We start from the raw sequence: 27,931 nt of genomic DNA, 5'->3' as shown, positions 1-27,931 counted from the left end.
GAATAAGTAGAAGAAGTGCTATCCCATTTACTACATAGGAAAATCCCGAGTTGGGATGGTCTTCCTAATGAGCTATTTTAGGTCAATGTGGAGTAGCTTAAATGACTCGCCTTTGCCAGCATGTGTGGAGATCTAAATTGATGCCTTTGGATTGGAAGATTGCAATTATTCATTTGTTGTTGAAGGTTCCTTCCCCATGTACTTTGAAACAGTGGAGACCTGTTTCTCTTATGGGCTCCTTGTATAAAATCTTTTCCAAAGTTATTGCCAATAGATTGCAGAAAGTATTCCCATAGTTGATTCATCCATGTCAGTATGGTTTCATTAAGGGCATTGTGCATAATATTTTGAATGTTTAGATGGTGATTGACTATGCCAAGGTCTCTAGTCAACAGGTTGTCATGATCCTGTTGAATATTGAAAAGGCGTTTGATCATGTTAGCTGGTCTTTCACGAGGCAGTCGATGGATACCATGGGCTTTGGTCCATGTATGTGTTCTCTTATTGACGCTATTAGCCGGGATGTAGTGGCACATGCTGCACTTAATGGGGGAGTCACAGATGTGATTGCTTTATCTCGTCCCTATTGTTGGGGATGCCCTCTAGGCTCTCAGTCCCTTATTGTTTGCATTGGTCACTCACCCAATGTTCTCTTTGATGGTTGTTGATGAGGAGATTGTTGGTTTGTCTCTCTTGAGTGGTTCTCAACTTTTTGGTCAATTGTTGGCAGATGAGTCCTTTATGTTTCTTAAGGTTGACCGAGCCAACGTGAATTGGCTGATGGCTATTTGGCATCTATTTGGTTTAGCCGTGGGCCTTCATGTAAATGCTTAGAAATCTACATTGATTTCTTGCATAGAGATTGATTTGCAAGCGTTGGGCTGGCAGGGAACTGTTGTTTCTAAAGGTGATATTAGCCAGCACTTGGGATATCCCATTGGTGTGGATGTGCCTCCTAGAGCATTGCTTGACTTGATGTGCTCTCTAGTTCATGACAGGTTTATGTATTGGAAATCTCAGGGGTGGCCTCTTCATGTGGGGCTCAAAGTGGCTCATCTATCATGATCAATATGATCTCTTACTTTTTAGACTTACTTTCTTGTACTAAGAAGTCTCTCTTGAAATTGGTATAGTCCATTTGCTTTATGTTGTGGAAAAGTGAAGGCAATCATTTGGGTCAGGTGTGGATATCTTGGTATTATGTCACTACTCCAAAATGGTCAGGGGGAGTTGCATTGTTGGATGTTAATCTTCTTAAGGTAGCTTTGAGAATGGCACTTTTGCAAGCCTTATGCGTGCAAAGACATCCTTGGAGTGAAGCTGCAAATTTTTTTATTGAGGAGGCTGGTATCTCCCATGGTTGCATGGTTATGCGAGCATCTTGGTGGCATGTGTTGAATTCGACACAACCTCTTAAAACTTTGTAGTCATTTCTTCTTACTCATGTGATTGCCTCTTGGCAAGAGCTTTTTCACTATATAGTTTGGTGCCCTCCAGATCTCCGAAAGGATGCTAATTCGTTATAGGCAAAAGTGCTAGCCTCTTCGAGGTTGCTTGATTGGCTAGATCAAGATTTACAACGAGATAAATTTAACGAGATGGCTTGATTGGGGCTGCAAACGGTGAGTGATGCTGTTGTTCCTGGCCAGTCCCTTCTTTATTCCTTCCATCACATACACTAATACTTTTGGGTGCCTAAAACTTATAGCCATATCTAGTCAACCTTGTAGGAGCAGCTTCGGCATTGTAACCCATTGCCCACTTTTTAGTTTACTTTTGCTTGGCATGATTGGATGTTTGTGAAAAATGATGATTTTTTGTAAAGGTTGGCTAATCAAATCTACAATAAGATGGTAGAGAATAAGCAATGGGTTAGTGAGAAAGTTAATAAAGTTTGGTATGCTTAGGACAGCTGAGTGAAGTGGTGAGACAAATTTCTTCAATTGTGGAGGTCTGATATTTCTTATCAAGGCAAACTTTTTGTATGGAGATTGCTTATCGGAGGTCTTCCCATTGGGGATGTGCTACATGCTTGCAAGTGTCAGAAGTGGAGCAGCGGTGGAAGCATAAACATGTGCTGAAATAAACTGCTGAAACATAAGACAAAAAGAGAAAAGAAAAGAACACGATACAGATGAGAACTCAGATGTATACACGGGAAATGGAATCCATATATCTGAACACGTGACAGTCGCACACAACAGTGAGTCACTGGCTGCGTGGGCACTGGCACTGGCTCTGGCTCCTCTCTCCACAGAGTTTGCAGATGGTGAAGATGATGATGATGACTGAGGAGAAGCACTGAGTATATAGGCTGAAAAAGTGGGGAGCAATAATGCTGGTCGGACAGCATTAATGCTAGCCGATTGGTGCATAAAAATGCTCCACTGGCATAAAATGCCACACCAGAAAAAACCTAAAATACCTAATAAAGATGCCCAACCCAGATCAAGCTCAGACTCACACATGAGCTGACAAATACTCTGCTAACACCCTCTCTCAGATCATGGGTGATCTGATACAATGCAATAGTACAGTGAAAAGGGATCAGAAACTATACAACATAGAACCACCAAGTAGAACCATGGATACCCAAGCAGTGGGTGATCAAGCCACCACCAAGGTGCCTCGGAGAGAACTTGATGTCGATGTCGATCGTATTAAACACCTGAAAATAGAGAAGATCATAGCATGTCTCTGTATCCATCACCAATGTCTCGCAGTAGCATACAAGACCATCCTGTCAAAAATGCCCCTGAACATAGGTGACCATGAATTCCCTGCCTTTGGCCAGACCACCAAAGTGTCCCCTCATGTGAGCTCTGGACGAAAGCCTCCCGCTCTATGTCAAATAACCAGCTTAGCATGAACCTGGATGTCAATCCCAGCTCCAGGGTTTGATTCCGCCAGACTGAAGGCGATGCGTCAGGGACGTCCCTCTTTGGAACCTGTACACCTGAATAAAAGTATAGATGAGGTGCGGCTGCCTCATCTGAACACCCGCTCACACTCCCTCTCTGGCACAAGAGAGTCGTGAGGGATGACCTTATCACCACCACTAGAAAGCAGTCGAGGAAGGGGCCACCAAGCCCTTCCCGCGATCCGAAGAAGAGGATCCCTTCCACGCCTTGGACTTCACCTTGGTCGGAGGATCGGAGTCGGAGTCTGATGAAGGAGAGGACTCATCGGTAGAGTCAACATCCTACTTCGTCTTCTGCTCCTTCTTCCTGGAAGCCGCTAACGTCTTGCAGTCCTTCCGCAAATGTCCCTTCTTGCCACAGTGGTAACACTGGGCCTTCGACTTCTTCTTCCCGTCACCCCTCTCTGAAGCTACATAAGCCTCGCCTCCATAATGTGCCGGAAGCCGCCCCTGTAATCTCAAGGATGTCTCATGCTCGAGAAGAATGGAGGTCATATGTGTAAAACTGACAGGAGTCGATGATGTCTGCACCCGCAAAGCATTGGCCACTCCATCAAACTTCGGGGGGAGCTTGTAGAGGACCGTCCCGACGAGATGCGCCTCGGGAAGAGCAGATTGCATGTGCCGAAGCTGGTCCTGTACCTGCGTAACACGAAGAAGAAAAAATTGAATAGTATCTTTTGGCTTAAACTTCATCTGCTGGAGCTGGCCATAAAGTGTGACTGCTCGCATGGTGGAAGGTGCCTCGTACATCTGCTGCAACTTCTGCCATACTTCAGGAGATGTCCTACAGGAGGTAACCGCCGGTAAGACCGCTTTAGAAATACACCGAAGCAACGTTGAGTAAGCACGGGCATCGTCCGAGTCCCATGTGAGCACCGCTTCCTCATGGTTGTCCTTATCAAAGTCTTCAGGAAGAGGAAAAGGACGGAGAGGTCGAGCAATAGCTCCACAGACGATGTACCATAACCACTTCTGCACAAACCAAGCTTTCATGATAGCACTCCATGTGAGATAATCAGGTCCATGTAACTTATCATCAGTGGAAGTGCACGGAGGAGCCATATGGAGAGGATAAGAAGAGAAGTAGAGAAGAGATGGAATTTAGAGAGGAAACGCAGCCAAAACACAAGCACAGACTTTAGAAAATGAAAGTTCACATGCAATATAACCCAAAATCTGATCAATAGAAGACAAAATCTGTTGCAGAAAGTCAAAAAATCAATCAAAAACTGCCAAAAACAGCAAAAACGGCCTGAATTAATAGTCACCCAGCCACGAAAGATGCTGAATCAGCAAAAACGCAGGCTGTAAACTGCAGAAAAACAGGTAGAAAACTGTCGCCAGTAGCTGCAGATAAAAAACACAGGCAGTAGAGGGTGCGTAGACAGCAGGCGATGGTAAGACTGCAAAAAACGCAGGCTGAAAACAGCCCCAAAACAGGTCGCCTGGCTGCGACAGCAGGCGTCTAATCAGCAGGGGTACAAAACAGTCCTGAAATTAGCAATAAAACACAGCAGAAACACACATCTTGAAAACTGATACCATGTCAGAAGTGGAGCAGCGGTGGAAGCATAAACATGTGCTGAAATAAACTGCTGAAACATAAGACAAAAAGAGAAAAGAAAAGAACACGATACAGATGAGAACTCAGATGTATGCACGGGAAATGGAATCCATATATCTGAACACGTGACAGTCTCATACAACAGTGAGTCACTGGCTGTGTGGGCACTGACACTGGCTCTGGCTCTGGCTCCTCTCTCCACAGAGTCTGCAGATGGTGAAGATGATGATGATGATGATGACTGAGGAGGAGCACTGAGTATAAATAGGCTGAAAAAGTGAGGAGCAATAATGCTGGTCGGACAACATTAATGCTGGCCGACTGGTGCATAAAAATGCTCCACTGGCATAAAATGCCACACCAGAAAAAACCTAAAATACCTAATAAAGATGCCCAGCCCAGATCAAGCTCAGATTCACACATGAACTGACAAATACTCTGCTAACAGCAAGATCTCATGTGGTACATGTATTTTTTGTAGTACATGTGATGAGACACCGATTCCTCTCTTCATCTCCTGCCCTCTTGCGAGACAGATTTGGAGCTTTGTTTACCATGTGTGGACCTTGGTGAGGAGTCAGTAGACGCCTGTCCATTCTTGGGTCCGTTCTTGGGTCCTGGGCAAGATGCCTTCTTCATCCACTTTGCAATCCGATCATCCTTGCCTCTTCCATTTTCTTAGATGGACAGCTGTCTGGCATATTTGGCCAACCCATAATGCCTTCATTTTTGATTCAGCCTTGGGTATTCATGGTCATGTGGCCTGTGTTCTAGGATTACTGTTATGGCAGATCTCTTCCATTGTTTAAACGGATCCAGTCCTCCCTGATGTGGCTGCTCCTTGGTTGGATATAGTTCACTCTACTCCTCTTGTGCCGCTAGCATGATGTTTGTGTGCTAGGCTTCGATAGCCTTTTGGCTTCACTTGTGCATTGTTAGGATTTTTATGGTTGACTAGAAGGCCTGATGTATATGCTTTTACTCATTTAATTTAAGCTTCTACACACACACACACACACACACACACACACACACACACACACACACACACACACACATATATATATATATATATATATATATATAGAGAGAGAGAGAGAGAGAGAGAGAGAGAGAGAGAGAGAGAGAGAGAGAGAGAGAGAGAGAGAGAGAGAGAGAGAGTGCTTAGGTGCATGTGCATTACACGTCTTTGTTAGTGAATGTGTTTGTTTGTTATGGCTAATAGTTGTTGAAATAGACGTACTGGTTTATATCCATATGTGTTGATATCACTTTTCCAGAGCACGAATTGTGATATTTTGAATATTCTTTGTGGTTTATATTTAGGTATACATGCAGAGATTGCTGGTCCAAAGCATGAATATTGGTCATCGTTTGCTCCAATACCATTGGAGTATGTTTTATCTGCTAGTCAAAAAGAAAAGGAGGATTCAACACAGCAAAATGGTACCATTCTTAAATGTTATGCCTTGTTGTAGCTTGTTTTTCTAAGCAGTAATGGGGATGTCTTAATTGTTTTGCCTTCAAATTTTTATTTTTCTTCCTGTGCCAAGGTTGCCCCTTTATCTTCCTTTGAGATCATTTGCAATAAAAACAGTTTTGCATTTCAGCATGACTCGTCTCCCATGTCTTTTCTTCCTCCACTGATGGGAATATCAGTGTAATTGGTTGTTATCATTGGGTTACAAATTTCTCTCAAGTAAGCAGGTATATATTGATCCATGTCTCTATGCCCTTGAGAGCCTGACTATTGGCTCCTTTGTCATGTGTTATACGAACTAGCTCTCTTCCATCTGTTTCAAAAGAGAGAGCATCTGTGCAGGTGTGTGACCTTGCAACATTATGGAGGAGGAAAACACTTTTCAAATCGAATTGAATTAAACATGAAATATGAGAGTTTTCAGTAGGACAAATGGCTCGATATAAAAGGGAGTCAGTGGCTGATTAGTTTTTCCATCTCCATTTCACACATCATCATGCCTTCTCTCCCTGGTTTTTGACATTAGTTATCATTGCCATCATTACTGCCATCATCATCACCCTGCTGCACCGGCCATCTCAGCACTGGTCTTCACTCCTCTCAGCAACATCCTCTCCAGCCTGGTGACAACTGCTGCTGGGGACATCATCCTCAGATTGGCGATGCCATCAGCCTGCTGAGGCTACAATTTCAGTCTAGATGACCTTCTGCTAGAGCTGACACCTCTCTGACAGCCCTTGACAACTGTGTTTCACTGTCCTGCATCTTCCAGGGCTGGTGGCTTTCATTCGGCTGACTGGCTGCACTGTTTCACCCCTCCATCATCTGAAGGACTGCTGTTTTGTGCAAACACTCTCTGCCTCAAAGACATCATCCTGATGTCTGGCATCAAGTGACAGTTATCTGTTCCATTCGAGATCCAATCTGGAGGATGACAGACTGCTTTAGCATCCCTCAGCTTGCTCCCAGAGATGGTGGCTATTGGACATCCTTCTGCTTGTTGAGCAGTCCAATTGTATTGCATACCTCTATAGCATTGGTTTGTTCATTGAATTCTCCTCTTCTTTATTCACTCATCCTATTCTCTGAGTTCATTTTGTTATTGTATGTTGTCATACACCCTACGTTTTCTCCACAAAGCCTAGTGTTTTCTCACATGGTATTAGTGCTAGTGGCATAAAACACCTTACTCACTCGGAGGGATAGTTTTTGCAAAAGCACAACTAGATCAAGCTACTGCTCTATGGGAGTGGTATACTTCATGCTCTGCACTGACAGCTCCTCACCATATTCCTTGTGCCTCCTTCCCAAAGTTTTAGACGAATATCCCAAGACCTTTTGAAGGCACAGCATAGTGAGAGTGATTCACAGCCAGAAATCAAAAGTTCACATCTAGGAGTTGCATCCAATGAGTTGCTTGTTGGTGCATTTACACAATTACATTCCCACCACTCCCTCTCACCAATCCTTTCTTAATTGCTATTCTTTCAAACCCGCTTGCTGCCACCCCTACAAATTCTTACTCCTCTTTGGTGCATCAGGATGGAGATACCCCTACATCACCTTGATTCCCTTGTCCAAATAGCCCAAACATAGGGAGTGCCTCATGCGTTTGGTGCATGTGTATCCTTGGTGATAGTCAATTTGCCCACATGACATGACCTACCTGTCTTATTTTTATAGTTGTTAGGCATGAAAGGTATGATATTGTATGGTACGATAAAATACAGTACTAATTGGTACCTTACGATTTTATAAGGTACGATACAATATTAATACAAAAAGAAAAACCATCTTGGGTATTTTGGACTAAAGATGATAGAATAAGTGTGTAAAGACTAAAGAGCAATGCTATTAGAGTATACAAGATGATTACTTAAGGGTAACATGCCAACACCTCTATGGCATACGCTTCATGCACAGTATGCGCTACAGCATACAAGTTACAAGTACATAGACAGGATTGGATACATCATACATAAATGATCATACAAATAAGAGAAGTGTAGGCTTGGGAGAGACAAATAGAGGGGTGTGAGGAGCTTTGTTCATGAGAGAGAGAGAGAGAGAGAGAGAGAGAGAGAGAGAGAGAGAGAGAGGCACAATTTTGTGTTCCTGTTTGTAGCATGAACCAGAGAAAAGTCACTTCGAATCCCTGCCTTTGAGACAGGCCAGCTGATGCTTGATTATGGACAGCTCTAATTCGCCTCCCATGGCTGGAGACGTGCCCATGGACGTCAAAGAAGATGTAGTGGATGTTGAAGATGGTGCAATGGAGGAGGATATGGTGCCTTGTATTGAAGAGATGGTTTTGTCTCCCTCTGATGTTCAACCTTTGGTTAAACATAACAAGCATGAAAAATTTTATGTAGTTCTTGAGGCCGTTGACTCGTGTGATACTCTGCCACACTCATATGCCCAGGCGACCTCTATCTTGTAGGATTTGCAAGAGCCAAATTGGGACCAGTTTCTTGAGTTTGCCAACTCTCTCTTGGAGGAGTATTTTGAGCATGATCATCAAGCCATGCTTGTCTACATGGAGGAAGAAATCTCGGAGACACAGGTGAATACTGAGAGGTTCTTTGATCCTTCTTTGCCTTTCATGAGCGAGGTGTCATCCTCTTGATTGGTCGGATCCCCATCCTATCTAAGATCCGTCTGTGGTTGACATCGCTTCTTTAAATTGATGGTGTAAATGAGATTTTTGTTGGTCAGCGTGGCTTTTATGAGGTTGTGCTTCGTTCTCCTTCTATGCAGGATTTCCTTCTTCATCGGTAGCCCCTCTTTTTTGATAAACAGTTGGTGCATATTGTTTCCTACCGTCCATAGGCTGATTTCCAATGCTTGTTGAGGCAAACATATTCGGTATGGGTGGAAGTGGAGAGTTGCCCAATTGTTTATTTGGCCCTCCTGAGGGATGCTATGGTGACAATGGGTCATGTGTTGGTGGCCCCTAGTTTGAAGGCAGCCAATAGAAATTGCCTATGTATGCTATGGAATAGAGCTAGAAAGAGGCCTAATTTTTTGCACCTCAATTATAATGGTATGTGGCCTCTTTGATTTCAGCTCAAGTGGGGTACTTTTGCTCGATATTACTTTTTTTTTGATCAGTTGGGTCACTTCTTGGTGGCAGAATGTCCTAGTCGAAAGAGTACCTTGATGGACCAAGATCAAAATGTGCCCTCTCGTCTTGTTGAGCAATAGATGGCTCAACCTATCTAGTCTACACCCAAGCATTCGGCTCCTCCTTTAGATCTAGAGACACAAGGATGGATGGAAGCCCGCCACAATGAAGGAAAAGCCAAGCAGAATCCTGTGTCTTCAGCTCTTGCAGACCCTTCTTCATTGCTTCACCTCCTTTGCTTTTATTCGTGTTGTCAAGATAAATCATCGGATGCACGGACTGCTAGAGTCCCTACCACCCCCAAGGATACGCACCCCCCGAAACAGTAGCAACAGCAACAACATGCCCGTGACCCCCTAGGCTAGCTAGCTTTTGATGTTTTTGGTCGCATCATTACTCCGTGGGACTGCAAGTATCTAGGTTCTACTTTCCACTTTGCAGTTGGATCTTCGTCCTCATGAGCTGCACCTCAGAGGCCCAACCCTATTGCGGTGCTAGGAGACTTCTTTGAAGATGGTGTTTTGGAGACATTAGCAGCAAAGGCCTAGGCCCATGCAGGAAAATCTCGTCAGTACTCTTGAGCATGTGGGTCTATCTAGTCCCGGAGTGCCTCTTGCACACTCGTCTTTTTGTGTTTTGTTGAATCCATTGTACTTGCTTCTTATATGATGGCCTTGTGCCGCATTGCGCTTTGTAATCTTGTTTGCTTGTATTAATCTTGTTTGCTTGTATTTTTTTTTGTAATTAATATAAATTACCCATTACGAGAGAGAGAGAGAGAGAGTTGGGGGGGGGGGGGGGAAGGTTGATGCTTGAGAAAAGGAGGTTGGGGAGGTGTGGCAAAAAATTCCCTATTTTTCATACAAAATTGTACTAATACGTACTATATCATACCATAGCTTATTGATCGTACCATACTATGTAGGACCTCAAGCAAAGTGACAGTCCTTGTAATTATCATATAGTGCACAGTCTATCATCGAGCCGCCTATGCCGCCTAGAAGAGTTGCTAGCTGTGTGCTTAGTTTGCCTCGTGTTCGCCAGTGCACAGCCAGTTGCGCCGTCCTGTGGGTGCGACCTCCAGCTCTCCACCAACTCTTATGTGCCGCCCACCAACTACGCCCTTGTTTCAGCAGGTGCCGCAATTGTTGCGCCAATTGGGCATGCTATTTGGCATAGCTTGCAGCTTGTCTGGCGTTGCCAATGCTTGCTTTGACCGCATGCCACTACCCTAGTCTTGGGCCACTTTGTCACTAGTGCCGCCACTACTACTGTACCTCTATCTGGTGCCCGCTTGTGCTTGTCTTGCGTTGCTTGTCCAACACCTTGCAGCCACCACCTATGTTTGAACAACGCCGTCGCCTCTCTGTCTGCCACGCCAGCCTGTAACACTGCCACTGCGTGTTCTTCACTAGTGGCACAACTGATTGCCTCTGCCTCCACGTGCTTAGCAAAAATGAGCTGCCATCGAATCTGGAAGGTCTCGACCATTGTGTGCATGTCCCAAATCACCCAAAATTTGGGCTTTTTGTTGAATTGGCATCCTATGTGCGTCTTGACACCCAAAGATCTGACATTGCATAATTTCCTTGAAATTTGTACATGAAATTTGGGTCTTTTTGTTCCCAAGGCTTCCGCACACATCACACGGTGGATTCCAGCTGTTGTAACCTATTGGCATGCATCCCAAGGTGACATTGGTGCAGAAATTTTAGAAAGAAATTTGGGGCTTCTGCCCTACATGCACTCCAAGGTAGGAAACAAGCAGTACAACAATCTTTAAGTTGGGGCTTCTACCCTACATGCACTCCAAGGTAGTACAACAATCTTCAAGTTGGGGCTTTTGCCCTACATACACTCCAAGATAGGAATCAAGTAGTACAACATTTAATTGCTGCTATAGTTAGATTGAGCAGAAAATGTTGGGAAAATTCAAGAAATTTTGGTGAGAATTGGCATTAAGTTGCTGTAATTTGTACTTTCGTGGGCACGCATTATGAGGAAGGTGTGGTATAGCAATATACAATAGTGCATTGCTGTTATTTCTTGGCTGAGTTTTGATTTGCGTGACATTGTGCACACTTTGGCATTTTGGTGACAGTTCGGTACTTGTTTCTTAATCCCGTGGGGATTTTGGGTAGTTTGAGGAGTACACACGCTAGTGCTTAAGTATTTGGCTGCAAATTTTTTTTCATTATTGACAGTATGTTACATCAGAGAAATAATGATGAAAGTAGTATTCTTGGAGTCCTAAGCCAGGAGGACAAACTTGATGGCTTAAAGTACTTGTTGGGAATAAAGGATTACCGTGCCTTTTATGGTGTTTGGGTGTGTACGAACCCTTACACTTGTACTTTATATATATTATCAAAAACCTAAAGTGGTACACTTCGTCATTGTACCCACACATTGAGTGTTATGCTCTCACTCTCTTCCAGAGCTGCACTCTATCTCAATCCTTGTGCACTCATCAACAAACTGGTATTAGAGTGCAAGAAGTGCACGCCTCTCGATGCAAGTTTTACGTGAGCTTGACAGTTGATGGGCTGGTCAGTTGACATGCTAGCTGTGACCAAGCGGGCCTGGCGAGCAGCCCGTTGACAAGTGAAGCGACTGGGCGCAGTCATCAGCAGTCAATAGGGGCTGCGAGAGTTGCGACAGTTCAATGCTACTTGATAGGGCCGCGAACTGATGGCACATGCGGGCAGGCGACAAAGGTGATAGGAGAGGTCAACGCATCAGGCCTCAGATTCGACGAACGTTTTTTTATCTTTTTTTTTTTTCATTTTTCTTGCAATGTATTCCTTCCCATTGACAGGCGTTTGGATGCCCACACAGTGTGTGCAAATTTGACTTGAAAATTGGGGCTTCTCCCGGAATTGGGGATTTCGATGCAAGACAAGACAATTTGACTGAGAAATTGCAAATTCGGTGCACATTTGCCCAAGAAATTTGGGGCTTTTCATATTTTAGTGAAAAATTTTCAATTTCATTGAAATTTGTGCACATTGGATCCACGAAAATCGGGCTTTTGCAGAATTTCATCAATTAGTGCAAGAATTGCTTGGTATATGCACTTGGGTACATGTATTGATGCAATTTGGGCAGATTTGCCTCTGAAAATTTTGGGCTTTTGATTGCAATGGTCAAATTTGTGCTCGAGAATGCTTTTGGAGCAGAAATTGCATTCGAATTTCGGGGATTTCACATCTAATTAGTGCATTGGCCTATAAATGTGGCTATAACTGCTTGTGGAGTGTAGTAGCAAACATTCTCTAATTCTGGAAATCAATTTGATTTGCAGATCTGAAATTTCTGCAATTTCTTGATTTTTACTATTGGTTGGTACTTGCAATGTACCGTGGTAATTTGTGTGACATTTGGCTCACATTTGCTGACTTTGAGTCAATTTAGTGCTTCAAATCATGGGTGGAAACAGCGACAGTAGTAATCTTTTGCACATCAAGAAGCTTGAGGGTGCACACAATTTTGCAATATGGCAAAAATAGTGCTATAATGTTTTGGTGCAGAAGAAACAGGTGAAGCCCATCAAATCAAAGGGAATAAGACCAGCAGGTATGGAACAAGAAGAATGGGATGATTTGGATGAGCTTGCATGCTCTACCATAGAGCTCTCAGTGTCAGACAATCTGCTCTTTAACATTGAGAAGCTGAATTCTGCATATGCAATGTGGCAAAGACTTGAAGAATTGTATGCTCAGAAAAGTGCAGCCAGCAAGGTTTATTGGTTGAAAAAGTTGATGGACCTTTATATGAAGGAAGGTATAGCCATGCCTGTACATTTGAACGAGTTCAACTTAATTTTCAGTCAACTGATTGCTTTGGATTTTCATATTGATGATGAGTTCAAGGCTACTTTCTTGCTATGCACTTTGCTTGAAAGTTGGGATACTTTTAGAACAACTTTGAGTAACTCAAACGGTCAGCTGTTATATTCTGAGGTGGAGAGTTCTTTGCTGATGGAAGATCTCAACATGCAAAATAATTAAGCAAACAAGCCTTCTAATCCATTGCACACTAGGGGCAGATTTTAGCAAAAGGGCAGTTTTGAAAATAGAACATACAGCAAGTCTTGTAGCAAAAATGTGGAGTATCATCATTGTGGCAAGAAAGGGCACTATAAACAGGACTGTTTTCAATTGAAGAAAGAGAAAGGAAAAAACAAAAACATTGAAGACAAGAAAAAGGATAGCTAGCTTGCAAAGAAGAGAAGTGTGAAGATAGAGGAGGTAAATGTGGTCACTCATGAGAATGACAGTGACTGTGATGTACTTCTTGCTTCTTCTTTGAGTGGACATGCATTGATTGCAGATTCTGAGGATGACATGTACACTTGGGTACTTGATTTAAGTGCGTCTTTTCATGTTACACCACATCATGAGTGGTTTTCTGACTACAATGATAGTGCACATGGTATTGTCCATTTGGGGGATAACTATGCTTGTAAAATTGCATGTATTGGTAGTGTGAAATTGAAATTTCAGCATGGCTTTGTATTTGTTTTGCATAATGTGAGGCATGTACCCCAGCTCAAGAAGAGCTTGATAAGCATATGGCAACTAGATGATGAAGGCTATTACACCACCTTTGGGGATAGCAAATGGAAAATTTGTAAGGGCTCTTGCATTGTTGCCAAGGGCTCCAAAAGTGATACCTTTTATCCTTTGCACCGAGTCAAACTTGAATGAAAGTGCTTTCTCGTTTGGATTATTTGCCGTCTTTGAGTTATGCTGATTTTGAACAATGTGATCATTGTATTTATGGTAAGCATGCTCAAACGTCACATGAAAAATCTCTTCCTCCAAAGTCTTCACTCTTAGAGTTGGTTCATTTAGATGTATGTTAGGTGTCAGGGTTATCTCTAGGGAAAAATAAGTGTTTCATTACTTTTGTTGATGATATCACACACAAAGTATGGGTTTATCCAATCCGTTGTAAAGATGAGGCCTTGGATAAATTTAAAAAATTCTTGGCACTTCATGTAAATAAGACCAACAAGACATTAAAGTGTCTTCACTCTGACAATGGCGGGAAATATGTGTCTAAAGCCTTTTAGGACTTTTGTGACATCAAAGGGATTAAAAGGGAGCTCACCGCCCCTTACAATCCCCAAAATGGTGTTAGTGTATAAACAAGACCATTCAAGACAAGGTTTGTACAATGCTGTCACATGTTGCTTTACCTCATGGATTTTGGGTAGAGGCTGTTATGACAATCGTACACTTGATTAATCAGTCACCAAATAGGTCTTTGGGGGGAGTCTCTCAAGAAGCGTGGTCAGGCAAGCCACCTTCGTATGCTTACTTGAGAGTGTTTGGCTGTGAGGCATTTGTGTATATTTTAAGGAAGAACACAACAAACTTGAGCCAAAGTCCTGTAAATGTATTTTCCTAGGATATGGTGACAAGGATGAAGTGGGGTATTGATTATGGGATCCCGAGAAAAGGAAAGTAGTACGTAGCAATGATGTTATTTTCCAAGAAGATTGCATGCACAAACTGCTCAAAAAGATAGAGGAGGTAAGAAGGGTTGTATTCTGAGAGGATGTACCATTAGGACAACAAAGAATGCCCACTGGACAGCAGCAAATACTTGCTTTAAACGCCCTTGAAAATGCAGGGAATAATACTGAAAATGATCAGCAAGATATTGCCCATGATGTATCATAAATGCAGCAAGAACAGATGCCCTTGGAACAACCAAAACCAGCTATACAACATGTTGAACCTGCAGAACAACAAGCTGTTAATGTAGATTTGTAGGTTAAACAACCAACAAATCTTGATCATTGGGTCCGTAGGTCGACCAAAATGCAAAGACATCCAGATAGATTTGTTCTTGGTGTCAATTATATGGCTGATTATGTCATGTTGACAGATTGTGGTGAGCCGTTATGCTTCAAGGAAACAATGGACAAAACAAGCAGCAAGAAATGGTATAAGGCTATGTTGTCAGAGATGGAATCACTCATGAAAAATAACACTTGGGATTTGATGCATTTGCCTAAAGGGCAAAAAGTGCTACCATGCAAATAGGTTTACAAAATGAAAGTCACTTTTTGCTCTTTGCTAAGGTACAAGGCACGACTGGTTGCTGAAGGGTACAAGCAAGAATATGGAATTGATTTTGATGAAATTTTTTCTCTTGTAGTTAAAATGAATACTTTGCGAATCATTTTGGGCTTGGTTGCATTTGAAGATATAAAATTCATACAAATAGATGTAAAGACAACTTTCTTACATGGTGATTTGCATGAGGAGATCTATATGCAGCAGCTTGAGGGTTTTGTTGCCAAGGGGAAAGAGTACATGATATGTAAACTTAAAGGGCTGAAACAAGCACCATGAGAATGGTATCATAAATTTGATACATTTATGCAATCTTAGGGATTCCATAGATCTCAAGTTGATCACTGCTTATACATCAAGAAGACAATAGATGACAGCCTTATTCTCTTGGTTTTGTATGTGGATGACATGCTGATTGGAGGGCCCATGCAGGGATCTTCATGCTTTGGACTCCTTGAAATTAAGCCTACATAGTAGCTTTGATATGAAGGATCTTGGTGAGGCCAATCATATTCTTGGCATGCGTATACTCAGGGACAGATTGCAAGGTCTTGTCTATTTGACACAGCAGGAGTTTATTACTAAGACTTTGCAACATTTCAATATGGAGGGGGGGGAAGCCATTGGTATACCGTTGCCTCCATATGTGAAACTTAGTGCAGATGACAGTAGTGTGGAGCCCTCTAGGCAGAGGTCACAGTAGCTCAAGGTCATCTTGGCGTAGGTAAGAAAATAAAGGAGGAAACAACAGCCGTTTTGGTGGTCCTAAGTTGTGAATAACAACTTCCATGATTGTTTGAGTAAGACAATAGCATATTTTCAGTTTTTCTTGCAATGAAACTCTGAAATTTCTCTCTATTATATTCTCTCTTATGCCACAACTTCCTCTCAAGTTATCTCAACAAAATTTAGCCATTTGAGTCATCAAACATAGAGATATTGGAAAATCTCTCCTCTAAACTTTAACTTACAGTAGAAATTAGGGTTGTGATAGTTACATGGAGATACATGCTTGGAATTGAAGGCCTAGGACTTGAATTCTAGTTGTGAAATTAAAGAATTTCGGAGAGATTCAGGAGGCTAGCCATCCCATATTAGATTTGGGGCTTAATTTACCTTTCAAGGAGCAAGATGAAGGCCAATCCCCAAGCAAACTAAGGGGCAAATTGGTTTGAAGGCTTATTGGTTATTTATGACAACAAGAGATACTTGGATGGGACAACACTCTTGGTGCTTGTACTTGTCCTCATATAGTGCTAGTATTGAAACCGGCCTTTCTTCTTTGGTAGGGTGGTAAATAACCTAATTAAGCACTTAATTACAGCAATTAACAAATTCACAAAATTGAAATACAAACTTTACCATACAATCTTAGACATTGGACAGCTTGTTGGTCCCAAGACAAAGGGCCCCAAGACTGGCGTCCCTTGCAGTATTTCTTTAACCTTTTTTGCAAATGGATGGAGTACAACTGAGATTCTTTGACCTCGTCTGCTGATCCAAGTGCTTTTTGCTGTCAAAACTAACTAGCAAGCCTCCAAACTAAATTTTCCCTTGGTTTGCTTGGGAATTGGCCTTCACCTTGCTCATTGAAAGACGAATTTAGCCCCAAATCTAATATTGGCTGGTTGGCCTTTTGAATCTTCCTAAAATTTCTCAATTTTAGCTGTTGGAATTGAAGTCATAGGCTCTTAATTTTGAACACGCATCTCAAGGCAGTTGTGAAAATCCTAATTTTTGCTGTAAATTAGGGTTTACAGCAGAGATTGATTGAAATCTCTTTCTTTGATGGCTCAAGCTGGTGGAAAATGCTGAGATAACTTGAGAGATGGCTGGGGGATGAGAGAGAATGCTGTAGAGAGACAAATTTTAGAGTTTCATCGTGAGAAACGCTGAAAAGCTACTGTTATCCTACTCAAACAGCCATGGAAGCTGTTATTTACAGCTTAGGACCATTAGAAAGACTATTGCTCCCTCTTGTATGCTGTCATCTGCAGTAGGAGGACCTTGGATTGTTGTTGCCTGCTCCTAGAGGGCTCCAAACTGCTGTCACATGGTTTAGGATTGATCCCTGGTGGCTACAAATCACATTAGTAGCCTCTCCTTGCTCTCTAATAGTCTCATTCTCTCCCACAATGGCTAGAATAGACTTCCACCAGCCCCTAAAAACGTTTTTTTCAGTTGCCTTGGCAAGTTTTGCTAAGTGGCAACTTTTTAATCCCATTCTTTAACATTATCTAACTTATTAAATTAATTTTTAGAATATTAATTTTGAAAATGTATTCAATAATTATTTTAGTGCTTAAAAAATCAATTTCATTAGCCAATAATTTAATTGGCGAGGCCAATTTGTCTTCTAAGAATATGCGAGTAGTTATTAGCCTTTAGACCGGCATTAATTAATTAATTAATGCCTAGTCTTTAATGTCACAATTGACATTAGTGGCCAATAAATTGGTTGAGACCAAAATCTAACATCGAGTATCACCTAGTATTTGCCAGGCATAACTTATTACAACTTTTACCTTTGGCACCAGTTGATATCTTGGTGTCCTAGGTCCCACATTGTGTAATAATTGACTTTCATCTCACATGTGCAAGTCACATTAGCACATTTGATTAACTTTTAATCAAATGCTAACCACAACAATAAAATTTCACATCCTTGTGATAGACCACCCCCTTGAAATCTTTGCAATCGTCCTCGATTGGACTACATTGTGCCAGAGCAAAAGCATATTGCACTGGAATTTCCATAAGGCATCACAATCACAAATTTGGCCACTATTGTTCAGCCATGCCATATGCCCCAAACCCGCTCAAAATTTCCAGCCAGCATATTCATAATGTAAAATTGAAATATAGTCCCAAATTGTTGCTAGAAACCCATTGGATACATTTATAACTCATGTTTCTCAATTGTTTTGACTTCAAAACCATAGTAAAATAACTTTTCAGCATAAACCATGATGAAACTCTCAATGGCATTTACTTACATGTTGCTATTCATGGAACCAGTTGTAAACCATTGAAAACTGAGCATAATCTGATCATAAACTGATCATTTTCTGATCTGAGAACTGATCATAAACTGCTGCAAATGTGACCTCAAATTGATCACAAACCAATTGCAAAAATTGATCAGCAATTGATGCAAAAAAATTGATCCCAAAAGTGACCATAAGCGGTTTTCAAACTGATAAAACATTGATTTGAATTCTTGTCTCAAAACTGAGGCAAAAACTCATGCCGAACTTATCATGAATTGATACAAAAGTATAGTTTCAGTGCCCCGGTGAACCGTGAAACTCATACTCATTTGGATATATCTCACGGTGACTAGTACACTGAGTAATGACATCATGGCAAACATATTGTGAGGACTGTACCTTGGATACATGTTGAATACATCCCAGATCCACTATATACGAAAGTTGTTTATAACTGGCGGAGTGGAGGTGCTACCTTCCCCTTGAGCATCAGGCAATGCTTCAGACCCGTGCTCTGCTGAATCTATTGACTGAGAGTGAACTAAAGTCGGCTCTATGTGAAAGGCATCTCGATAAAGTTGCAACAATTGAGGATAGTCTGCCAAGTCCTCTTCCAGCCACTTTGCATCTATTGGTGAAACAATGCTAAAGCTTCACCAAGAAGCATATGGAAACTTTGCCTCTATCTTTACTTGCCTCAAACCTCCACTAGTTTGTAGGCCTTTCTTCCCCCTTAAGCATTGCAATGGTTTTTACTTTCACATTGTTGCAATTCCAACTTAACTAATATGCAACATTGTATCCGGTTGACTAGCCACTCATCTATACTTGACATGCTAGCACTACCAAATATATAAGGAAACATTCTTGTTTGTGTACTTTGGACCATTGCAATGTGACTGTGCATAGGAATTTGCATACTACCACCTATACCAAGATTCATTTTCCCATACATTGCATTCATTAGTATTTGCATTTTTCCTCATAACCAACACTATACGAAGCATTTGCATGACCAACATTAATACCATGAGTTTCAAACACAGTGAGATGTATATATGCATCTCCAAACTTGCCATTTTGTGTCCCAATATCATGCCAACATTGTTATACATGGGGTTATGCATATTACTAGCCATACCGGGATACATTTGGCCTTGTACACCACACATTGGTTGCTACATACCATAAGGAGTTGTGTTATACATCCTGGTATGCGGTTCGTGACCCACCATAGCATGGAAACTAGTGTCACCATCAAAGTAACCAAGTTGCCCCATAATTGCATGCATGCCTTGCTGTCCAAAAAGCATTGGATTGGCACTTTCAAGTCGGCCTTGCATATGCATCAATTGGCCCACAAGCATCATTTGCTTATGCTCACTACCCACATTTAGAACATCATGTTGCTGTATTGGCTCTTCCTTTGGTGCATCTTGCTTTCCTAAAGCTCTCGAAGATGATTTCCTCTTCTTGCTTTGTTGCCCTCCTCTAAGGGCTCCAAAAAGCATATGAAGTAAGCATCATTTGCCGATTGCATCAACATTTTAGCTGGTCCTTAGCTAAACTTTACATTGCTCATGAAATTTCTCTTTCTCTTGCTGGTCATCAGCTTCAAGAGACATAGAAGGACCCACCTCTTGTTCAATTCCCTCATTCTCAGCTTGGTGCCCATGGTCTGTACCTTGTCCAAGATCAGGCATTGCATTTCCCCAACAGCTTGTGAATATTCAGATTGAGCGGCATCATCCTTGCTTGATCCCATCTCACTATTTGAAGACATTCTTGCTGTAATGCTCAACTGAATACATTTTCAGTACTAGAGTAGAACTTTTGACCTTCAATCAAGTACCTCGGGCCCACCCATTCTAGGAAATTGATGGTATCTCGGCAATGGAACCATGAATCCAGCCTTCCTTCTTTAGTAGGGTGGTGAATAACCTAATTAAGCACTTACTTACAGCAATTAACAAATTCACAAAATTGAAATGCACACTTTACCATACAATCTTAGACATTGGACAGCTTGTTGGTTCCAAGATTGGCACCCCTTGCGGTATTTCTTTAACTTTTTTTGCAAATGGATGGAGTACATTCTTTGACCTCCTACACTAATCCAAGTGTAGCTTGTTGTCAAAACTAACTAGCAAGCCCCCAAACTAATTTTCCTCTTCGTCTGCTTGAGAATTGGCCTTCATCTTGCTCCTTGAAAGACCAATTTAGCCCCAAATCTAATATTGATTGTTTGGCCTCTTGAATCTCCCTAAAATTCCTCAATTTTAGCTATTGGAATTGAAGTCCTAGGCCCTTAATTTTGAGCTCGTGTCTCGAGGCGGTTGTGAAAACCCTAATTTTTGCTGTAAATTAGGGTTTACATTAGAGATTGATCGAAATCCCTTTCTTTGATGGCTCAAGCCAGTGGAAAATGCTGAGATAACTTGAGAGATGGCTGGGGGATGAGAGAGAATGCTATAAAGAGACAAATTTTAGAGTTTCATCATGAGAAGTATTGAAAAGCTATTGTTACCTTGCTTAAACAACCAGGGAAGCTGTCATTTACAGCTTAGGGCCACTAGAAAGACTGTTGCCCTCTCTTATATGCTGTCATTTGTACCAAAAGAATCTTGGGTTGCTCTCACTTGCTCCTGAAGGGCTCCAAATTGGTGACACATGCTACAGGACCGATCCTTGTGGTTGTAAGTCACATTAGCAGTCTCTCCTTACTCTCTAACAACCTCCTCTTCCACAATGGCTAGAATAGACTTGCATGAGTCCCTAAAAACATTTTTTCCACTTGCATGTCCAAGTTTTACTAAGTGGCAGCTTTCTAATCCCATTTTTCAACATTCTTCAGCTTATTAAATTAATTTTCAGAATATTAATTCTGAAAATTTACTTAGTAAGTATTCTAATGCTTAAAAAAATAATTTCATCAGCCAATAATTAAATTGGCTAGGCCAATTTGTGGTCTAAGAATGTGTGAGCAATTATTAGCCTTTAGAGCGGTATTAATTAATTAATTAATGCCTAGTCTCTATGTCACTACCGACATTAGTGGCCAATAAACTGGTCTAGACCAAAATCTGACACTGGATACCGCCTAGTACTTGCTAGGTATAACTTATTACAACTTTTGCCTTTGGTACCAATTGATATCTTGAGATCCTAGGTTCCACAATGTATAAGTCACATTAGCACTTTTGATTAATTTTTAATCAAATGCTAAGCAAAGCAATAAAAATTTACCCCCTTGTGAGAAGTACCCCCCATCTCATCTTAGTAAGAACCTCCAGCTCTCGTAGTCTTTGCATGAGCTTGGCATGGGATACGTGTCAAAGGCCTTATAGAAATCCACAAAGTAGCGGCATATCCACCCTCTTAGTGCCCTAATCTGCTCAATGATAGCTCAGAGTGTGAGGATATGATCAAGTGTGGAGTATCCTCTCCCGAGCCTTGCTTGCCCACCTGCTTGATATCGGTGGTTCTTTGCTCTTTTTCTCAACTCATGCTCTAATATAGATCTAGAAAGCTGGGCTAGGATGTGCCCAACCATGACTATTGGGTATCCTTTCTCAGGTGTTATTTATCCATCTACTTGATATTGGTGCTTCTTTATCCATTTGCTTAGTTGATGTTCCAGTATAGATTCGGAAAGATTGGCTAGTATGTGGCCAACCATGATTGTTCGGTAGTTTATAGGAACCATGGGGTCTCCAGCTTTTGGGATTGACACTATAGTATTACTTGACCAACAGGCAAGGAAGTCTTTATATAGGATTGTGTTGAACAGGTGGGCTAGAAGGGGCATGAGTATATCTTTGGTATTTGATAGGGGCTTTGCTACTTATTTATCATGGTCGTGGCCTCGGCTGTTTTGAAGTTTGCCAATGGTGTCACGAACCCTCTTTGTATTGAAGAAGATGGATGATGTGGGTCTTTTCTTTGATGGTGGAGGCAAAGGGAGCTTTTTGGATACATGATATAGTGAAGTGGCATATGTATGCCATGAATGTGGAGAAGTAATCAATGTATGGGCTTGGGGCTCCTAGAATACTTGCCACACCTGCTTGTTGTTCCTCCCAAAGAGAGATGGAGGGAGAGAGGGAGATAGTAACATCTTTTGAGGCCAAAATCAGCCTATGAGGCAAAACCATGTATAGTGTTGATCATCACTAGACATCAAAGTGTGACATTGAAAGATGATCAGTGATATATTGTGAAAAGAAGCTAAGTTGATGCACAAGACGGAATAATGCTCATGTAGGAATACGATAGGAGGATCAAGTAGGACATGTCTAGTCGTGTAGCTGAATTTATCATAAGATATCTAGTTCCACCTAGTCAAGATTGGTAAGTGTAGTATGTTATACATCCCTAATGAAATAGAACGGGGGTAGCATATTGACCGATTCCTTAGCTCTGTCATGTGCTGATGAGAGGATACCTTGAGCTAGCCAATGGCTACTCGCGTCTCATGTGCCATGCATACATCTGGGTGTCTAGGTCTCTCAATGCAATCATTGGCTGTAGTTCTCATGAAGTGGTCTGTGTAGTAGTACATCTTCGTGAAAGGGACTGCCAAGGTAAAATCCATGCATATTGTATGTGCAGTTGGTCGCATGACCAAATTTCTCTCAATGTGGAAGAGGTGTATGAAGGGGGAGTCAGGGTCATACTAAAAGGGGAAGAGGTTGTCCATGTCAATCTCGCATCATGAGAGGCACTACTCAACCTGTGCATATCATGAAGTCTCATGTTCTGCATGAGCTAGTTGTCTAGAGGCTTGTGCCATGGTGAATCACTTGGGAGATGTAGTGAATGTGACCCATAAGTAGACATATGAGTTGAGAACCCCCCTATCCTGCTCAAGGTGTGAAAACTTATCTCGTCACTAGTGCTGATGTGTGGAAGATCAGAAACTTGGTTTTCCCATGATTAACCGTCAATCCACGCTATGTGCAAAAGTCATGAAGGGCATGGAGATGTGTTGTAGATCCTCACATGTCTGAAAGACTAGAATAATATTGTGAGCATAAAGCATCATAGAGATCGATATACTTCCTATCTCTATCCGAGCACCTTCTCCTCATGCGATGTGGTCTTCTATCTCATCGATGTAAAGTCCAAATAGTGTATGGGCTAGGGGACATCATTGTTTCACTCCAATGATGCTAGAGACCATGTCTGAAAGTCCTCCTAAGTATCTCATTTGGCCTACCACCCTCCCATACAGTGATAGATGCCCCAAATCATGTTCCATGGGATCCCCAATGTCTGTAGCTTGTGTAGTAGTCTATCTTGTGGAATTGTATCAAAGGCTTTGCGAAAATCTAGAGAGTAGCAATAGAGTCTCTTCTTCCTCAATCATGCCCCTCAAGGTTAACATGCACTTCATGTTTCAACTCCTCTCTCTGTCTCTTCAACTCCTTATTTTCTAACTCTAGACATTTATTTTTCTTGGAGTTTAAGGCACATGATTGCTCTAAAGCCATACAACTTTCCCTTTTCTCTTCGTATAGATCTTTCAGATTTTCTTCTCCCTGTCTTGCCTTCAAGGCCTCCTTTAGAGCTGTCATCTCTTTGGTGTATATCATCATTTGCCTTGTTTTTCCTAGTCGAAAGGTTGCAAAAGCCTCCTTTTTTGCTTCTAGCTTAGCGAGCGTAGCTTTTCTTTCCTCATTCATCCTCTTGCACTAGCTTTGGATCTCTTTCACTAGCTCATCATATTCTTCTGTGTTGTGTGCTACTGAGCTCTCATTCTCCCTTTCTTTGTTTATGCTCTGAGCTCCGCCTCTATCATTGCTCCATATATCTTAGCCAATGTGTGGCCCACCATGATAGTACTGTAATTATTTGGATCTAGGGAATTGCTAGACTTATGGATAGGGATGTATGTATGGTCCAATCATTCGGGAAGCCTTCCACTAGAACTCTATTGAACATAAAAGATAGGAGAGGAGCCAAAATGTCCACTGTATAAATGAAGTATTGACCTTGTATATCTCTGTATCCATCAATTGTCCATGTTGCAGACATACTATTGCTCTCCTCACCATATTATGTGTGAAGGTGGATGTGGTGGGGTGAGGTTTTGGTATATCATATAGTCCCTTTGCGTAGGGATTATATGTCTTTGGGTCATTGATGGGTATGGGGCAGTATAGTTCTTGCAGTCTATGCCATGTTGTGGCTACGTCTCAGCTCATAAATAAATGGTATAGATCCCAATACTGTGCCTCCTCATATGTGCTTTGCTTACGACAGAGCAAGGGTCGGTCCTCATTTGCCTTTGGGTCTCCGTCTCAGTCTCTAGATTTCAAGGTGTATATATCGCTCACTGCACTCATCATCATGCTGTGTGTTTTAGGGAATGGTCTCAGCTTTTGTTAGTCTGCTAGTATGTGTGGAATGTGAGAAGTTTTGGAGAGTAGTTGAGTGTATGATGGAGGTAAGTTGAGAGGCGAGTGTGCTTAGGGAGGCAGTATGCTTAAACTGTGTGAGCCTATCATAGACATGATGTCTGTATGTGCTAGCTAGCTCGTGCGTAAAATAGAGAGTGGTGGGCTAGGTGGAGACGATAGTTGATACTTGTGGGCATGGAGAGGCAGATATGGTGAGAGACATGTAGGTATGATCTGCTTTGATCGGGCAAGGGGCGATGGTGAAGGATCTAATTAGTTGCATTGTCTCAATGGAACCTAGTACATAATCCACTGTGTTAGAGCGAGTGGGCTGAAAGCAAGTCAGCATTTTGAATCCAAGCCACTGCTGTCACATAGTAACTTTATGATGTGCAATAACATATGAAAGTGTATGGTGTTGAAGTTCAGGGCATGTATGGACTAGGAGCCACTTGCGACCATTGAGGAGGGCAAAGCTATTTAATTGCTTTGCCTACGAAAGTCTTTTTGTATAGATGTGAGTCTTGGTCATTGTGGTCATACCTCGAGATGATATTCTTCACATTGTTGAGAGAGTTTTGTGACGTTTATTGATGATTGTTGGAGAAAGTTATGGATATATTTCATGAAGGAAAAGAGTGATGTATTTGAGCACTTCAAAAATTTCAAGGCTGTTGTTGAAACAGAAATAGACTTGAAAGTTAAGTGCTTGAGATCAGATGGAGGGGGAGAGTACTTCTCTAATGAGTTTAGTGACTTTTCGAGGTCTCATGGAATAAAGAGAGTTTACTTACAGGTATAGCCCATCACAAAATGGGGTTGCAGAAAGGGAAAATAGGCATATTGCAAAAGTTGTACGGGCAGTGATGGTTGAAAAGAATATGCCAAAATACTTGTTTGAAGTTGTTTATATTGCTGTTTATTTTATGAGCAGAACTCCCATAGCTATAGTTCATGGGATGACCCTTGAAGAATGTTTTATAGGCAATAAGCGTGATGTGTCATACTTGAGAGTATTTGGCTATTACATATATTCATGTGCCAAATGAGATATGAAAGAATCTTGACTCAAAGGCTGAAAAATGTATTTTTATTGGATACTCTTTAGAGTAGAAAGAGGATCGTTGTTATAATCTTGTCACAAGTGAGTTCAGAGTGAGCAGGAATGTTATTTTTGATGAGATGAGCAGTTAGTATGTATCTAGTAGTGATGCATTAGATGATGATGATGATGATGATGATAGTTATGTGTAGAAAGAAAATCAAGAATCACAGAGCCTTAGTGGACCGGAAACATCATCTGGTAGTACATCTATAATTAGCCCTTGGTCTGGGAGACTGAGGAGTAGCCCTACATCTTCACATGCATCTAAGAGTGTTGTAGTTAAAGACAAAGGAAAGAAGAAAGTGTTGGATGATAATGATGTATCTACTAGTCATTTGGGATTGATGGAGATTCTGGTGGTTCAAATAGTTTTGATGATGAGCTTGGTATTCCTTAAATCAAGACACTAGGTATACAGAGAGCACATAGTAATCTAAAGGCTCCACTAAGTGATCCAATGGTACATAGGTCTAGCAAGGTCAGATACCTTGTTAAAAGATTCAGTTTTGAAGGTTACACAGCTCACCATTATGCTTATATAGTAAAGGTGGTTGAGGATGTTAAGCAATTATGGTTGAGGATGTTGAGTTTACTTGCTTTGAGGATATTGTTGGTCATGCTCATTGGGATGCAACAATGGATAAGGAGATGGTTGCATCAGAAGCTGCTCTATATACACCTATTTTTGCAATTCACCATGTAAGAATGTATTCTTGACATCCATTTGTTGCAAATTTCAATCTTTGGATGCGGCCAAAGCAATCACGCATCTAACAGTTGCTATCCTAGCAATTGGATTGAATGTCTCTTTATAATCTATGCCATATGTTTGAGCATAGCCTTTTGCAACCAGCCTAGCCTTATACCTACTAACAGAACCATTTGTATTATGCTTGATTTTGTAAACCCACTTACAACCAATAGCTTTCTTGCCCTTAGGCAATGTGTACTCTTTACTTTTGCTTTTAGTGCATAGTCATTGTTTGTAGATCGTGATGATGACATGCATACTTGGATTCTTGATTCAAGTGTTTCATTTCATGTGACACCACACTGAGAGTGGTTTTCCGACTATAGTGGTGGTAAACATGGTGTTATCCACTTGGGGGATGGTTATGCATGTGACATTGCAGGCTATCAATAGATGTATTTTTCCGGCACACAATGTTAGTATTTGCTATTTCACCCTTGGTAGCACTTTTGGGGATGGCAAATGGAGGATATATAAGGGATCTAGGATTGTTGCTAAAGGCTCTAAGAGTGACACTATGTATCCATTACATTTACGTAGTGTGCGTGATCATGTTGTCGCCATAATCGAGCATCCAAGTGTATCTTTGTGGCATACCTTGTTGGGGCACATAAGTCAAAATGGAATGAAAGTGCTTTCTTGTTTGGGTTATTTGTCGTGTTTGAGGTATATTGATTTTGTTCATTGTGAAGATTGCATATTTGGTAAACATGCTCAAATATCACATAAAAAGTCTCTCTCATTAAAATCTTCACCCTTAGAGTTGGTACATTCAGATGTATGTGAGATGTTCAAGTTGTCTTTAGGAGGAAAGAAATATTTTATCACATCTGTTGATGATACCACACACAAAGTATGGGTTTATTTGATCCATTGTAAAGACGAGGCATTAAATAAGTTAAGAAATTATTGGCACTTGTTGAAAATATGACCAACAAGATATTAAAGTGTCTTCACTCTAACAATGGTGGGGAATATGTATCAAGAATCTTTTAGGCCTTTTGTGATAGCAAAGGGATAAAAAAGGAGCTCATCGTCTCTTATAATCCGCCTGGAAACGGGTTGTAGAGCATATGAATAAGACAGTGGACTAGTTAGGAGAAGGTCCGTACTATGCTGTCTTATGTCGCATTACTTCATGAATTTTGGGCAAAGGCTGTTATGACAATCCTACACTTGATAAATTGGTCACCAAATAGGTCTTTGGGGGGGGAGAGTCCCTCAAGAAGTGTGGTCGGGTAAGCCATCTTTGTATGCACACTTGAGAGTGTTTGGTTGCGAGGCTTTTGTGCATATACACAAAGAAAAACACATCAGATTGAAGCCAAAGTCTTGTAAATGCATTTTCCTAGGATATTGTAACGAGGGTGAAATATGGGATATAGATTATGGGATCCTGAGAAAAGGAAAATTGTATGTAGCAATAACTTTATCTTTCGAGACGATCTCATGCATAAACAACTTGAAAAGATTGAGAAAGTCAGAAGGGTTGTGTTTCGAGAAG

At 41.4% G+C, this 27,931-nt stretch overlaps 1 protein-coding gene across 1 annotated transcript in view; it reads left to right on the top strand.

The window, feature by feature from the left end:
* The window catches only part of LOC148035487 (coiled-coil domain-containing protein SCD2-like), a 99,436-nt gene that overhangs the window by 61,721 nt on the left and 9,784 nt on the right, over positions 1-27,931 (top strand). Inside the window, exon 11 of the mRNA XM_087677450.1 lies at positions 5,814-5,933. Coding sequence (XP_087533576.1) covers positions 5,814-5,933 — 120 coding nt within the window. The remainder of the gene's footprint in view (positions 1-5,813; positions 5,934-27,931) is intronic.

The sequence above is a fragment of the Lygodium microphyllum genome, chromosome 5 (assembly GCF_053477565.2).
Source record: "Lygodium microphyllum isolate KBCC chromosome 5, Lygodium_microphyllum_v1.1.10, whole genome shotgun sequence".
Classification (NCBI taxonomy): domain Eukaryota; kingdom Viridiplantae; phylum Streptophyta; class Polypodiopsida; order Schizaeales; family Lygodiaceae; genus Lygodium; species Lygodium microphyllum.
Note: the sequence above shows the minus strand (reverse complement) of the source record. Positions and strands in the feature narration are given on the sequence as shown.